The sequence below is a fragment of the Aethina tumida genome, chromosome 5 (genome assembly GCF_024364675.1).
Source record: "Aethina tumida isolate Nest 87 chromosome 5, icAetTumi1.1, whole genome shotgun sequence".
NCBI lineage: Eukaryota > Metazoa > Arthropoda > Insecta > Coleoptera > Nitidulidae > Aethina > Aethina tumida.
In genome coordinates, this window is record NC_065439.1 from 12,195,112 (window position 1) to 12,212,911 (window position 17,800).

At 30.0% G+C, this 17,800-nt stretch overlaps 1 protein-coding gene across 9 annotated transcripts in view; it reads left to right on the forward strand.

Annotated features, from left to right (window-relative positions):
* The window catches only part of LOC109593944 (NAD(+) hydrolase sarm1), a 74,115-nt gene that overhangs the window by 41,787 nt on the left and 14,528 nt on the right, over positions 1-17,800 (forward strand). For 4 of the 9 annotated variants that reach the window (XR_007548235.1, XM_049968241.1, XM_049968235.1 and 1 more), the window contains exons 2-4: positions 7,943-7,975; positions 12,523-12,627; positions 15,892-16,233. Coding sequence is in view for 8 of the 9 variants with exons in the window: in XM_049968241.1 (XP_049824198.1) it covers positions 7,943-7,975; positions 12,523-12,627; positions 15,892-16,233 (480 nt within the window). In the remaining variant the exon portion in view is untranslated. Of the gene's footprint in view, positions 1-7,942; positions 7,976-9,051; positions 9,183-9,967; positions 10,096-12,522; positions 12,628-15,891; positions 16,234-17,800 lie in introns of those variants that run through there. The other 5 variants (XM_049968239.1, XM_049968238.1, XM_049968237.1 and 2 more) reach the window with 3 other exon arrangements.

The window sequence follows — 17,800 nt, forward strand, 5'->3', positions numbered from 1 at the left end:
AATTATATATTTACATATTAATTGTTTTTTAAATGTGTGTTTACACCAACCTTAACCCTTAAGTCTTAATAATTATGAGCATTATTAATTTTTATGTATTAATTATACCAAACTTAAGAGGATAATGCTAACTTATGAAGTAATTCAAGGAACTATTATAGATTATTGCTGTTTAAATAACATTTTGAGAGAGTTAAATAAAAAATAGACTCAACAGGATGTGGATGGAAAAGGTTAAGATTTCCTTTGGTGCTAATATTAATTATAAATTATAGTTATTTGTGCCAATTTTTATTTTAAACTTTTTATTTGCACTTAACTTTCTTTTTAAATGTGATTTTTATTGCGACTTTTGGTACTATGTAATATTATTACGTCCATGATAATGACGTTGGCAATTATTGTTGTTTTTAATGGTACTTTGTTAAAATGCCATTATAAATTATATATTTACATTTTAATTGTCTTTTAAATGTGTATTTACATTACAACAACCTTAACCCTTAACTCTTAATAATTATGAATATTATTAATATTTAATAACAATATTTAAAATAATAATTAGACTAAATATTTAAGACGATATTGCTAATTCATGCAGTAATCAAGGTATTAGATTAATTGCTGTTTTAATAACATTTTAATAGAATATAATAAACAGTAAACTTTATGTCGATGGTAACTTTTTAACCCTTTGGTGCTAAAATTAATTATAAATTATTGTTGTCAGAGCTAGTTTTTACTTCATCTTTTTATTTGTACTTTATTTGTATAGTCATTAATATTGTGACTTTTGGTACCATGGGATGTTAGTATGTAATTATTGCTGTTTTTAATAGTACTTAAATTATTGTAATTATATATTGAATTTATTGCTTCTTAAATGTTCTAACATTAGGCTGAACATCACCCTTAATTCTTAATAATTATGATAATTATTAATATTTAATAATAATTTTTAAAACAATAATTAGCAGTAATCAATTTTTCTGATTTTTACTATTTTAATAATTATACTAATAAACTCTTTTTCGGTGATAAATTAAATTAGGTAACATTTCTTAACCTACTTATAAATTATTTTTAGTGCTAGTTTTTATATAATTTTTTTATTTTTTCATTAATTTTCTTTTAAAATATCATTTATACTGTGAATTTTGGTACGAATAAATATTATTACGCAATTACTACTGTTTTTAATAATATTATAAATTATATAATTACATTTTTATTGTCGTTTAAATCTGTATTTACATTAAAACTAACCTTAATTCTTAACGCTAATGTTATAAAAATTTATAATATTTAATAATTATTATTATTTAAAATAATAATTAGACTAAATATTTAAGACGATAGTGCTAATTTAGGCATAATCATGGTATTCGATTTTTGCTGTTTTAATAACATTTTAATAAAATTATATAATCATCACTCTCTTTGTCGATGATAAATTAGAAGTAGTTAACTTTTTAACTCTTTGGTACTACATTAATTATAAATTATTATTATCAGAACTAGTTTTTACTTGATCTTTTTATTCGTACTTTATTTTTATTGTCATTTATATTGTGACTTTTGCTACCATGGAATATTAATTATTACTGTTTTTAATACTTCTTTTTTAAAATGTTATTATAAATTATATATTTACATTTTCATTTTCTTTTAAATGTGTATTTACATTAAACTAACCTTAACCCTTACTCCTAATTATTATAAAAATTTGTAATATTTAAGAATAACATTTAAAATAATAAGTAGTCTAAATATTAATGACAATAGTGCTAATTTATGCAGTAATCAAAGTATTAAATTAATTGCTGTTTTAATTACATTTTAATAGAATATAATAAACAGTAAACTGTATGTCGATGGTAAATTAGGAGTAGTTAACTTTTTAATCCTGTGGTGCTAACATTAATTATAAATAATTATTATCAGAGCTAGTTTTTACTTGATCTTTTTATTTGTACTTTATTTTTATTGTCATTTATTTCATTTCATTCTATTATAAAATATATATTTACATTTTTATTGCCTTTAATGTGTATTTACTTTAAACTACCCTTAACTCTTACTCCTAATAATTATAAAAATTTATCGATAGTAAATTAGAAATAATTATTTAACATTTGGGGTGTGTGCTTATTTGTATGTCATTTATTTTGTACAACTTTTGGTACCATGAAATATTAGTAATTAATGCTGCTTTAGTGCTACTTTGTCTAAAAGGCCATTACAAATTATATGTTTACATTTTATTGAATATTAAATGTATATTTACAATACACTAACCCTAAATTATTTGACTAAATGCTAAAGACTATGTTAACTTATCAATATTGTTGATATTTTGAAATATGGTAGAATTATAAAAACAGTAATTTTTTTTTCGATGGTAATTAGGAGGAGTTAACTTTTTAAACCCTTTGGTGCTAACATTAATTAGGAATTATAGATATTAGTTGAATTATCTTTTTAAATGTCATACATATTGGTATTGTCAAATATTAGTACGTAATTACTGTATTTTGTTAAAATGCCTTTATAAGTTATATATTTATATTTTCATTGTTTTTTAATTGAGTATGTACATTACGCCAACCTTAACCCTTAACACACAATAGTTACGTAATTTAACTGGCTAAAAGTTTGTTATTCTATTTAATAATTTTATAATAATAATAATAATAATATTTAATAGAACAATTGCTAGACTAAATATTTAGTATTATAGTGCTACTTATGCTGTAATTCAAGGTCTACTTGTTGTGGTGTTTTTGCTTAAATCATAATAATAATAATAAATGTATCGTATCATTTTTATTTTACGATACATCCCCTTGGTGTTAATAAATTTGTAAATTAAATTGTTAAAAATTTTACTACTTGTTACTACATTTTATATGTTTAATAATTACATAAGAACAATAAAAAGTAATATTTAGCACTGTGGTGCTAAGTCTATGATTGTTCAATTAAATTATTTAGGAATTGCTCGTACGCGGTTTTATTGTGCCGGACAGTTAGACATGAATAAGAAATAAACACACTTAACTAACTGTATCAGTGGCCATAAAGCGCCATTTATTCGGACCACACATGCGGAATAATGAAACGCACTTGAAAAATCGAGTTCATCAATCCCCGTCCCGTTTTTCCGTCGAACCCACGCGTAACAGAAACCGAAAACTGTACGAATCTTTGACCCGCAACCACCTGGATCTTATTTTGCACATCCAAGCTTTCGCCGCGGTCAGCAGCATCCTTATCGTTTCGGTCGGGCACAAGCCACGAGAAAATCTATCACGTTACACCGCCTTATCGTTTGGCTCGACAAAATTCTTTGGGGATTGTGTTACAAATTCTGCGCGGAAAATTCGTGGCGGCACATCGTGGGCGTATTGTGTTGTGCAATGTGGTCGCGGTGTGTCGTTTGAATCTGGAATAACAATTATGGGTTTGTGTGTGGTAGGTGCATCAGACGCAATTTGCAATTTGTACCAGTGATTTATCGCCTATAATTAACTATTGAGCATTGATCAACTGCGCGTAAACAGGAATTTATTATATTTTAATGGCTCGGAAAGTAATTAACACCGAGATCGAGTAAAAACTAGTACCACACAACGAATTTATTAAGTCGGGCGTCGAATTTCCACGGTGTAAATCACTCGTCGTTTTTATTTACCATTAAGTCAATTCTGCAACTTTGTCCGGACTGGAAACTAATGGTGCACCAGACGGCTCGTATATTTGTCAAGTCGGGCAATTACGGGCGTGGATTTCAATGGGCAATTGAAATTAAAAACTAATTTAAATGGCCGAACAAAAATTCGTCTAGACTGATCGGCGGCCACTAATGTTTTATGGGCCCAGTTCAAAACGTTGTGTTATATTCATTAGGTGGTGCTAGGCAATATTTCACTTCATGTTTTTGGGCTATTCTGTGGTGAAACCTTTTCTAAAATTATTCATTATTTTAATTAATAACCTTTGAAAATATTTCTACTTCTTTTTACTTTATTATTTAATATTATTTACTTTTATCATATAGACTATATTTTAATTAAATGTGCTTAAAAAGTAAGTACCAAAAATAACGTTTTTGTTGTAAAATTACTTAGCACCATGGTTCTAAACTGCATTATCACCACTTCTTGCCACAACTGCAATTTTCTCGACTTCTTACCTTTATTTAAAATATAATTTGTTAAAAACCACCAAATAAATATTCGCCCAAACATATCGGACGAATACTAATGTTTAATGTGTTATATTAATAAGTTCACATTATATTTTTAAGCCATTTTTTGATGAAATATTGATTTTAACTATTTTTAACTACCTTAATTATTTTAATTAATAACCTTTATGAAACATACTTTTAGTACGTTGTCATTACTTTTGTTTAAATCGATATTTTTCTTACTTAAAAATTTGGTTACTTAAATTTATTACACAGTATTATTTGCTTTTATTATGTAAAAAATATTGTAATCAAAAATGTTTAAAAAATTAGTACCAAAACCCATGTTTTTGTTGTAAAATTATTTAGTACCATGGTGCTAAATTATATCATCTGAACTTCTTCCACTACTACAATTTTTTTGATTTTCCCCTGTTACATAATTAATAGTTTGTTAAAAAAATAATTTAAATGACCTAAAAAAATCATCTAGACTGATTGATGACTACCAATGAGTCCAGTTTAAAATTTTGAGTTATATTTATTAGCCAATTTAAAATAATATGCCTCTTGATGGTTTTATAGTGTTTTTTGGTGAAACATTTGTTTCAACCCTTTTTATTATTACTTTAAATGATTATTTTAATTAGTATCCTTTAAAATCATCATACATTTTTATTTTTATTTAAATCGATATGTTACTTACTTAAAAATATACTTACATAACTCTATTAACTAATATTATTTACTTTATCATATATCATTCTAATGGAAAATATAGTAAGTACCAAAAACCATATTTTTGTTGTAAAATTATTTAGGTCCATGGTGCCAAATTAAATAAAGTTTGTTACCACATCTGATGTCTTTAGGATGTTTTGAGGTTAAATATTTATTTTAAGTATGTTTAAATTTATTAATTCTTATATTTCTTATTAGCCTTTAAAAACACCATATTTTTAGCACTTATTATTTTTGTTTAAATCGATATTTATTTTATTTAAAACTACATTTACTTTTTACTATTGTGTTATATTCATAAGTTGGTGTTTACATGATATTTTTAAGGTGTTTTTTAGTGAAATATTTGTTTTAAACATTTTTAAAATTATTAAGTATGTTAATTATTTTAATTACTAACTTTTAAAAACACTTACCCAAAAATATACTTAAATTTATTACATAATACTATTTACTTTTATCATGTAGAAAATATTCTAATCAAAAGTGTTTAAAAATAAGTACGAGAACCCATGTTTTTATTGTAAAATTATTTAGCACCGCGGTGCTAAATTACATAAACTACACTTCCTGCAACAATCGTTTTTTTTTACTTTCCACTGTTATTTAAATAATAATTTGTTAAAAAATAATTTAAATGACCAATAGGAATTGTTTTAAACTGATGTGTGGCTATTAATGAGACCAGTTCAATATTTTGAGTTATATTCATTATTTGGTTGATATGATAATATCATTGTTTTTTTTTAATAAAACATTTTAAGATTATTAATTATCTTAATTAATTTAATTATTAACCTTTAAAATCATCACAATTTTAGCATTTTATTATTATTTTTATTTAAATCGAAATGTTTCTTATTTAAAAAGATAATTTCTTAACTTTATTAGCAGTATTATTATATAAAAAAGATTTTAATCGAAAATTCATAAAATATAATTACCAAAACCCATGATTTTGTTATAAGATTATTAAGCTCCACGGTGCCACATTACGTCAAGTGTGTTTTTTGTTATAACTGCGATTTTTCAGATTTTCCAATGTTATTTAAATAATAATTTGATAAAAAAATAGACTTCCCAGTTCCATATGTTGTATTATATTGTCATTGATGCTAAATAATATTTTAAATTATTAATTATTATTTTAATTATTTTACCTTTAAAAATATTACACTTTTACCACTCATTATTTTTGTTTAAGACGAAATTTCTCTTATTAAAAACTACACTTACTTAACTGTATTGTGTAATATTATTTACTTTTGTAACATTGAAAATATTCTAATTAAAGTACATAAAAAGTACCAAAAATCATATTTAAACTCTACGGTGCCAAATTACTACACTATATTTATTGAAACAATTTCAATTTTCCTGCTTTCCCATTATTAATTAAATAATAATTTGTTGAAAAACTAAACGTTTATTTATTGTTTTATAATCCCAGTTTAAAATATATTATATTAGTTGGTGTTAAACAATATTTTACTTGATGTTTTTAGGATAATTTGTAGTAAAATATTTATTTTAAACATATTTAAAATTATTAATTATCTTACTTATTTTGATTATATTACTTATTAACTTTTAAAATCATCACACTTTTAGCACTTATTATTTTTATTTAAATCGAAATTTCTCTTACCTAAAACTACATTTACTTAACTGTATTATGTCATATTAATATCTTTTGAAGAATATTATAGTGCTTAAAAAGTACCAAAATACATCATACATTTCATCGTGCGAGGTTAATCTTGCAAAATATGTTACAAGAATGAAATTCCCGAAACCCAAACATTTACACTGTTTCGCACAAACACAATTTCAGCTATTCGCCAATCAAAACACTTGAAAATGCTAAATATGAAATTAAATTCTAATTGAACAGTGAATTTGCATGTTTTGCTTCGAAACTATTTATAAATAAGTGCGGTTAACGACTTTGATTTTTCACCAGACGCTAATTAATGCTTTTATTCTCGGAACCGTTTCTTCGGTATCCAACGAATGTTTTTCATACATTTTCACCTGTGCATCTCGATGAAAATCTTTTGGGCACGGGCCAAAAAAATATTAATAAACACCGACCTTGTTACGGACGGATGGAAACAATGTTCCGTTGTTGGTTGGTCGAACTTTTCTAAATGATAAACGACAAAGGCTCAAGGATTTCTAAAAAAGTGAAACTACCCATTAAGAATTAATTGTCGGGAATTAATTACTGAAATTAATGAACGGACCAAAAATCAACAACAACACTAAATCATAAAGCCTACAAGTCGGTGAGCGTGTTCTGGAACTTCCGTGGGCGTTAATACGCCGTTCTTTGTTTAAAAAAGTCGTTAGCACGTCGTGAATCTGTTGAGGATTCATTAAAAAACGCCAAATCTCGACGAAAATTAATCGGCGTGGGCGCCAAGATGCATGTTTTTCGAGAAGACGCAGATACTAATTGTGTGTTCGAGTGTGCTGACATTTTAAAACGCACGTCACACATTTTTTTACGATCTAATCGTTTCGCAAATTCAATTTTCGGCCACGTATGGGCCCATAAAACCTAATTTATCGAGCGTGTCTGGTAGAATATGGGTGTAATCAGGATGTCATTTCCTAATCGGCATTCAAATCGGGAATTAGACGGCAGGATAAAACTTGAAAGATATTTGAATATAATACGATTATCTTGTTGCAGTGTTGACAGAAAAACCATGTTCTACGCGCTGTGAATTTTAATAAAGCGTATCCAATAACAGTTCTATAATTAGACAATATAAATTGTTCCAGCGGTTGAAAATTGTTTATAAATTCGTTTGTATTAATTAACATTTTTAATATCGAGTTTACATAATGTTAAACGATGGGATTTATTAAGTTTGTGTTGTGAATACCGTTTTGCAAGAGGATGTAAATGTTTGAAGAGTTGAGCAATTAAGAAAATTATTTTAAACAATTTTCCTTATAAGTTTATGACAAATAAATAATTGTTTTGTTCATTTTTTTTAGGTAAGACCTTATTTATCACCGTCAAACAAGTTCGTAAGTAAAAGTATGGCTTATTAGAAACTGAACTTTCTAAAAAGATTCATCCACCTTTCGATCTTCAGACTACAAAATTTTCATAAACAACAATGTTATCAGTAACCAAAAATTATTCATTATTTACATATCACATGATCGTAATACGCAGAAAAACAAAAACGATCATTTCATTGACTGTTGTTGAAACCACATTTGAACCGAAACCGCAACGACCGTTTAATGTTGTAACGACACCCGAACAGGTCTCATCATTATAAATACATACTGATAACAGGATCTGATCAATGGATCGTGGTGACTCAGCGCCGAAACACCTGAGTGAATCACCAGGAATTCCACGAACTCCATCTCGGCACGATCCTTTCCTCTCCGGTGGGTACTGGACCACCATAATTATGCGGTCTTGTTCAATGAATGACTCACACTCCAAACCCAATTAAACTCGCCTCGCGTCCGTTGGAGTTTCTCTCTCGCCAGACCCCTACGTCAAAGCCCTAAAGACCTGGAGACGTCTTGACGTCAGAGTGTCGCCCAGGTATGCGAGGAATCTACGCCCGAAGAGGGTACAAACGTGTTTCCGGCTGGGGACTGCATTGTTTATGACTGTGATTTATCGAAACGGATCAGCTCTTCGGATTACGACCTTCGCAACGTTCCGAGTGGAACGGAGGTGATTTGGGCGAATGACGTGTGGGCCAGGCCAGACGAAAACGCGACACGAAACGGCGTTTCGGCCATTACGGGGTCAGGGTTGTGTTTTATTAATTGTTTCCAAGTCGCCGACGCAAATCCAACAATCGGATCGGGCTCGGCGAGAACTAATCCGGTGAAAGCGTCGGCCAGACCCATTAAAGGAAGACGAGACGGTTTAATCGAACGTCCAACACACCCCTCACGTAAGGGGTCCTTCGGGAACGGTCCGCGACCGTTGATCGTGGTGTGCCGTGGGTGCTCGCGTTCGCGACGGCCTTGTATCAAACAGCACACAAACCGAACACATGTCGGAAATCACTCAGTCACGGTTTGTCCGTTTAATGGACGATTGATCGGAGGTGGGAAATGTTACTTATCGCGCGACGGCGGTACTGCGGTCACACGGTGCGGTTTCTGGACGATTCAAGTGTCTTTACAGGATGCACAGATGATAGTAATAGCCACCTGATTTCGGTAGTGGTGTTTAGTGTTTAACATTTGGTGTTCTAAGGTACGGAACGTTGGTTTTTCCTTTGTACGGTACGGCCGTCACGTATTTTTTTTATAAGATGGTACGTGTGTGGATTAGACAAAGGTGCAGGAACAGGAAAATGGAATTGGTTATGAGTTGAATACCTGGATTATAAACAAAGAACTGTTATCTATCGGAATTAACCATAAATGTTAATAGTACTTTCGATTTGTGTATAATACTGTCGTGACCTCTTTGGGTACCGTTAATAAGATCAGCCCTCATTCCTGAGAAACTTCTCATTTCCCATTCTTATTATCTGATATTTTAAGTTTGAAATATTTATATAGATATCATGGGTACCACTTACACCTTATTATTTATCCTCAGGATAAACACTTAAAAATATGAAATAAAATTTTACGAATAATTCGAAAATGTTAATGGACTTTTAAAGCTAGTCCTCTTTTCTAAAATATCTGCCAAAAATATATTCTTATAGACATTGAAGTATTTTCAAAAAAGAAGAAATGTTTAATTGCATCTAATACCACTCGTTAGATAAAGTCTATTAAAATGCATTTCGTATTAATGTTTAAATATGCAAAAATATATAAGCTAAAGAACAATAATTATTACAAATTATTTAGATTGCAAAACAAACATCTCACTGAATCTTCTGTGATTGTTATCATGATAATTTTCCAGTTAATGTCCCCCCACCCCAAAAATGAATGAAAAACGTCGCAAATAACAGAAAATAGATAAAAATGCCTTGAGCAGGTAGATAACACTCAGTCAGTGACTGTGAAGGTACCAGGCAAGGTGCACACGATATGCGTCCAGTTGTCTAGTTTTCGGAGGTGTCGTTATGTTATTAATAAACTCGAGAATGTTACCCTCGTACAACCGGTGCGTTTTTGAGGAGAGGAAACGTCTTTTTGAGTCGGGTGTAAGTGAATTTTATCCGTACCCTAATTAGATCTGATTGGCCCAGACATTGACAATCGGTGATTTTGTTTTGGGTAAACAGATAAGATATTTAATATGTAAGATTTTCCTTATATGGACCAATAAGTTACAACTAACCACCATACAATTTACATGGCAAACATCCTTATCAGGGTACCTGGAATTACCCGACATCTCACTAAACAATAACGGTCTTGTAAGCCGGCAACATATTGCTGACCGAAGTACCACCAATAAACCGCATCAGCTGGTGTTAACGCAGAAATTGTTATCTCTACATGTGTTTTACAACTTTGACCTCTCGCGATCGAACGGGTACGTTTATGGACGTCACCAATGCAAATTCGGGTAGTGCTATTTTTCGGGTGGGCGATCGAAATGTGGCCTTGGCGGTTATTTTTCTAGAAATGTCCGTGTGAACGTTCAGTGATTTATCGGCGTTGGATTAAGGAAGGTTATGCTTGGTGGTACGGTGCGATATGATGCGGTATCAGGAAGTACTTGTTGGACAAGTGTGAGGTTATTAATAATTGGATGGTGCGCAGCTGGAAACATGAAAAATTATGTAATTAATATCTTGAGGAGGCTGTTTTATCAACTGTCAAAAGGCGTATTAATTTTGAATTACTGGTATGCTACGCAACATAACATAGTTAAAGCCGGCTGTTGAGAAAGAATGGGGAACTACAGTCAAACATTTATACAATGTCGTTTGCTTTGTACACTTTTGTTTATATTTGCGTAAGCAATAAATAATTCAAAATTTTACTATATTTACTTTGCACAATCACAAGTAAATAAGCAAGGGTCACCATGCAATCAATGTTTTTATTTTCAGTTTATGTAAAAATGTGAAATTTATGCGTGGAATTTCCGAGTCTATGTAAATTTATTTTTATTGTCACAGTAGTTATCTGCACTGTACGTGAAAAAAACCTTGCAGTACAATAAAATCGGGTTACCCAGACTGTAACTATCTACATATTCAAAAGTTATCGTTTAAAGATTAATTCTAGTAACAACCAACCTATCGATACCACAAACATAATTAAACAATTATAATTATTCCATGAAAGATCAACAAAAAAGGCGAATAGATTTCTAAGATGTTGATAAATCGTTATCTTATCTGGAGGCGAAATTTGCTCAGTATTCGTTTAGTCCCCAATCAGTTCAGTTAGGTTTAGAATAATTTCAGGATGGGTCGGTCAAAAAACCGAAAATCTGTGAGTAAATTGAATTTTATTTAGTTTTATCAACGTTATTTAATTTTGTAACAACTATTATGAATCATCATAAAAAAACCCAGTTCCAATAATAGTCTTATTGAGAATCGTCGATCTTACAATTATAGATTACCGGGAAATCAATCAATTATCACGCATGTCACACTCGTTAGCCTAAACAACCGTCCAGACAGAAAAGCACTAAAACAAAGCCGGATGTCCGGCGTAGCGTACAAAAAACGTGAATCCGCCATTAGGTCCAATTGAGCTGAATTGGGTAATTCCCGAACGCTGAAATTGACGTTTATGACCGAAATCCTGCCGAATAAACACAATTTCCTGTCGAAGACTTATCTTCACATCTACCTGTTCCCTTATCAGATTCTTAAGCGCATTTGGTTTTAAAATCCGGGAACTTCGATGATTTAATGAGTTCCTTGACCCGCCGAAAGTGTCCAGTTATCGATGGTACCGAAGCGTGTTTACCTCAATGGAACATCTGATAAACCCGCACCTTGTTTTCTGATCAGGTGACATTTGGATGAACGTCGGTTTTCGCGAAAAAAGGAACATTGATAAGTGTGACGTAAATTTACTATATCGAGAGTACCGGCGTGCTAGTTTCGGATCTAAAAATAGTCGGCCGATTCCGACAGAAATGCGCACACAAGAATGATAACAATAATGGAATATTTCGATCGCTCCGGAAATAAGCTATTAACTGTTGCATTCCTCAACGTGTTTACAACAAGATAAGTACCACTTAGTACCGCCTCACAACAAAAATGAACGAGTACTCGAGCCGTTGCCCAATAATTGTTATTGTAGAAAAGAAACTGGTCCATCCAAACAAGGGTACCAACACGAAAACAGCACAGCGGCCTTGGCTCTATTGAACACAATCGATGGAACGGATAAAATGTGCCCGAAACAAAATTTATAATCACGATAATTGTGTTCATAAATATTCATGTTCGCAACTGGTATAAATCAAGTCGAAAAACTATTTATTTACGCCATAAAAACCTATATTTACGGCACGGTTTATTATTGCACCGCCGCCATAAAACTTTAATAATAATAATAATAATAGTAATAATAATAAAGCGGTGGTATGCCGCTTGAGTTTACCTTTTCGACTGCAAAATAATTATTCTCGTTTTTTTCCCGTATTGTTTCAGATGGCGACAGACTTCCCGACGGACAATAATGCAAACGGCAACGAACTTCCTCCCATGATGCTGTCGAAAGTCAGTCCGCGATCCATCGTCACCACCACTTCACAGGTACAAAAGCCAACGTTTATATCAAAAGTTACATAACAAAACATGTTTTAAATCCTTGACGTGCTAAAATTAATGCCTCCACTTAAACCGTGACCAGCTCCAACAATCAATCTTGTCGCTTCCCTCATTTTTTTTTTTCTCAGTTTAGCTAACCATTAAACGTGCATTAACTAACAATAGCATCGACAAGGTCGGGCCGTGATTGTTTATCATTTTCGCAAACCCGTGATGCCGGAATCACATGCATGTTTTCCCCCTGCGTGCACAAAAACATGATGATGCGTGCCTAATCTCTAGACGGTGTATTAATTGACACTCAAGTGGCGTAATTAGCTAATGTGTTCGTTGAACTTGCGGCCAATCGTTTTGATATTCATTGAGGAAATCATTGCAAATGGCAGACCTTTAGTTTGGAGCAAATTGGTCCATTCATTGGGAATTTTAAGAATTGTTGATATTTATGGTTTGAGGTCATTTAACTGTTGTCATAGTAGATTATTTTTAAATGTTGTGATGTAAAATTCTGCTGGGAAACTTCTCTACATATTAGTCACTGCGGTTATATATAAATATATTAGTAGAAAATTTATATTGTCATTATTACTATTATTGTCACGATATTAACATGTTTAATAATTGTATAAGTGTTATTAGAGGCGTATTAAATAAATTTAATCAGGTTGTAAAGAGTGCAAAGTCTTCGAAGTTAGTGAGTAGATGCTTTGTTATTTTAGAAGTCTCTCAGTTTCTTCCAGTTTAAACAAGTTTTCTTATTCAGTCTAAAGTTTTAGACTTTTAGTTCAACTTTACAGTTGATCTTTTTATACTATTATTTATAAAATGATTAGGAACAGTTAATGTTTACCATTCCTTTGTTCATAAAATTTCCTGCTAAAGATTAATATTAAATTTACATTCATTCATAACGTTTCGCTTCATTCAATTTGTTCAACACAACATTTAAACAAATATTCCTTTTTGTTCTAAAATTTGAAACTTATTGTCGCAATGTTAGCCTGTTATAGCATGAGTGTTATTAAGCGTGTGTTAAATAAATTTGATCTGGTTGTAAAGAGTGGAAAGTCTTCGAAGTTAGTGAGTAGATCTTTAAATTATCAAAATGTTCATACTTTCATAAAAACTATATCCTATTTTTAGCTCTTCATTATAATAAATTTTACTTGAATTTTACAGATAATGCTTTTTTATTTTAAAAGACTTTTAGTTTCTTCCAGTTTAAACAAGTTTTCCTCTTCATTCTAAAATTTTTAAACTTTTAGTCAACTTTACAGCTGATTTTTTTATACTATTATTTATAAAACGATTAGGAACAATTGATATTTACCATTCCTCTGTAAATATAATTTCCTGCTAAAGATTAATATTAAATTCACATTAATTCATAACATTCCGCGTCATTTAATTTATTCAACACTTATTTAAACAAATATTCCTTTTTGTTCTAAAATTTTAAACTTATTGTCGCAATATTAGCATGTAATGGCATGAGTGTTATTAAAAGTGTTAAATAAATTTAATCTGGTTGTAAAAAGAAGTTAGTGAGTAGATCTTATGAAAATGTTCAAATTGTTACAAAAACTGTATTCAATTTTGAACTCTTCATTATAATAAATTTTACTTGAATTTTATAGATAATGCTTTGTTATTTTAAAAGACTTTCAGTTTCTTCCAGTTTAAACAAGTTTTCCTCCTCATTCTAAAGTTTTTAAACTTTTAGTCAACTTTACAGCTGACTTTTTTACTATTATTTATAAAATGATTAGGGACAGTTAATATTTACCATTCCTCTGTTAATAAAATTTCCTGCTAAAGATTAACATTAAATTCACATTCATTCATAACATTCCGCATCATTTAATTTGTTCAACACAACATTTAAACAAATATTCCTTTTTGTTCTAAAATTTTAGACTTATTGTCTAAAATTTAATCTGGTTGTAAAGAGTGGAAAGTCTTCGTTATTTCGGAAGACTTTTAGTTCAATTTTACAGCTGGTCTTTTTATACTCTTATTTAAAAAACAATTAGGAATAGTTAAAATTTACCATACCATTGTTTATAAAATTTAAGATTAATATTAAATATTAAACAACCCTTATTTTATTTAAAAAGATAATCCTTTTGTTCTAAAATAGTTACTGACTATTCAGTTCTTACTATCTTATTATTGTTTGTAAAATAATGATTTTGTACTGGAAATTAATATTGGAATATCAAAATCAAAGTTATCTCTAATTTCTCTGAATTTGAGTTACTCTTTTTCAAGCAAGTTTTCTTATATTTTAGACCTTTATCTGAACAGTTGTCAATTTTTCTCAAATCATTATAAAATAATTATAATTTTCCACTATAAATTAATATTAAAATGATTTTTTGGAAGTATTTTTGGACGACCTTTATCTTTTTACAATTTAACATAACATTGTTTGAACAAATGTTCCTCTTCCTTCTAAAATATTAGATTTTTATTATTATTATTTACTGCTAGAGATAAACTTTAAAGTAATTTTTATAAAGTTTTTTCTTGTAACTCCTTCCAATTTAATCAACTCTTTTTTTAACATTTTTTTTTTTTTCGTTCTAAATTTTTATTTAGTTAGTGAATTGGTTTTCATATCCGCTATTTTTAAAATATCAAATTGTCTATTCTGTTCCAAAATTATATAAACATCTAAAAGAAAAAATGGGGAATAATCCTTGTGTCCTAAATTTAAATTTATATGCTGCAAAAGTCTACAAACAACTTCTAACACATCAAATACTACTTACTGGTGAAATACAACTTTCCCTTGAAGTCGTGTGTCGGGAATCGGTTTATTTTTAACTGTACTTGCCAATAAACATAATGTCATAGTTACGGTGCCCATTTGGCACTGAACCAGTTATAAGGAAATGAGTTTTCTTGGAACTTGCAATGAGCGGAACAGGAACATTTACTTCTGTAGATTTAAGATTAACTCTAACCATCAAAGATAAGAGCGAATAAAATGACTTGCAACAAATTCCAAGAAATGCCAACAACACATACGAAAACAGATTAAGTAGGACACAAAACTTTACGTCAGCTTCCCGAATCTCGTAACACACGTACGCGACTCCACAACATACGCCACTGTTCACACAAACAGGCGTCTGATATCTAATTATAACCAGTCGGCGAAAACAAATCACGGCATCTAAAATATCGCAATTACTCACCGGCATCTCCCTTACCCCTCTTATTGAGAGTTTTTTTATAATCTAGTTGCAGACCAATTCACAGACCAGTACGACAACGACACGCGTCAATCGAACCTCGACGTCGACGTCGACGAGCACCCAACGACTCATTACATCCGACGAAAAAGCATCGACAATGAAAACCGACCTGGTCGAATTCAAGAACAACATTAACGACATGAAGAGCAGCCTGTCTTCGAACCACGCTTTCCAAACGATGAGGAAGAGCCTGGAGAATCTGGCCGACGAGCCGCTGGTCACCTTTCCCGATGACACGCCGACCCCCAGCGAGATCTCGTCGCCCACCACCACGATCGACACACTCAAGTTCGAGCAGAAGTCCATGAATAATTTCAAGAAAACTAAGGTAACTACCTCAACTGTTACCTCAACCCCGGCTCAGTGTGTTTTGTAAAGACTGTCTGGAGTTTGTGTTTTTTGAACAAGAACAAATTCTTCTTAATTAACGTTTTAAGTTTTACACTTTAATATGAACTTTACAGTCTTTATTTTTTATTATTACTTATCATGTGATTTTTAAAAATAATCTTTCAATTACATAAACTCCTTTTTTAAGTAGTTTCTTCGTTTTAAGGTTTTAGAATTTTACTTGAATTTTTATTATCTTCTCCTCTTAATTGTTTATAAAATTATGACTAATTATAATGATTTCCTGCTAAAGATTAATATTAAATTTTGAAAAACATTTCACTTCTTCCAATTTATTCAACAGTTTAAACAAGTGTTCCTATTTGTTTTAAAGTTAAACTTTTACTGGAACTTTTCAACCATTCTTTTCTTATTATTGTTTGCAAAATGACGATTTTGTATTGGAAATTAATATTGAAATGCTTTTTAGAAGTCTCTTTTTAAAAAAAAATCACTTTAATTTCTTCCAACTTGAGCTATTCATTTTTGGAGTTTTCTGTTCATCTTAAATTTTAGAGCTTTATTTATAACATTTATCATTTTCTCTCTAATGATTATAAAATAATCAGAATTTCATAAACGCATTTATTAAGTTGTTTCTTCGTTTTAAGGTTTTAGAATTTTACTTGAATTTTTATTATTGTTTTCTCTTAATTGTTTACAACTTCCTGTTGCAAACCTTCACCTGCTTTCAATATGATACATGGTAATTTCCTGCTAAAGATTAATATTAAATTTTGGAAAACGTTCTGTTTCTTCCAATTTATTCAACACTTCAACACATTTAAACAAATGTTCCTTTTCATTTTAAAGTTTTTAATTTTGCTGGAACTTTCCAACTATTCTTTTCTTATTATTTGTAAAATGATAATTTTGTATTGAAAATTAATACTGAAGTCTTTTTTTTAAAAAACACTCTAATTTCTTCCGTTATCTATTCATCTTAAATTTTAGAGCTTTATTTGAACTTTCTCTCAAATGATTATAAAATATTCACAATTTCATAAACTTCTTTATTAAGTAGTTTCTTTATTTTAAGGTTTTATCTTTTTCTCTTAATTGTTTATAAAATGATGATTTCCTATTTAAGAATAATATTAAAGTTTTTTATTGTCAGACTAAAATAATCTTCCAGTCTGATTAACTCTTTCTCGAACAATTTTTCTCCTCATCTTAAAGTTCTACAAATTTACTTAATCTTTATTATCGTTTTCCCTTAAATGTTTAGAAAATGATGATTTCCTGCTGCTTAAACTCTTTTTAACTGCTTCTTTTGGAAACCTTCAACTTCTTTCAATTTGATTGACACTTATTTATTTTCTCTTCATTCTAAATATCTACTCATGAATTTTGCTGTTATTCTTTTCTTACTATAGTTTATTAAAAAAATATTTCACGTTAAGATTAAAGTGACTTTTTAGAAATCTATTTTATGGTCCAAAGTCCAAAGTAATTTATCTTCTTCCATTTTGATTTACTCTTTTTTGAATAAAATTTTCTCTTCA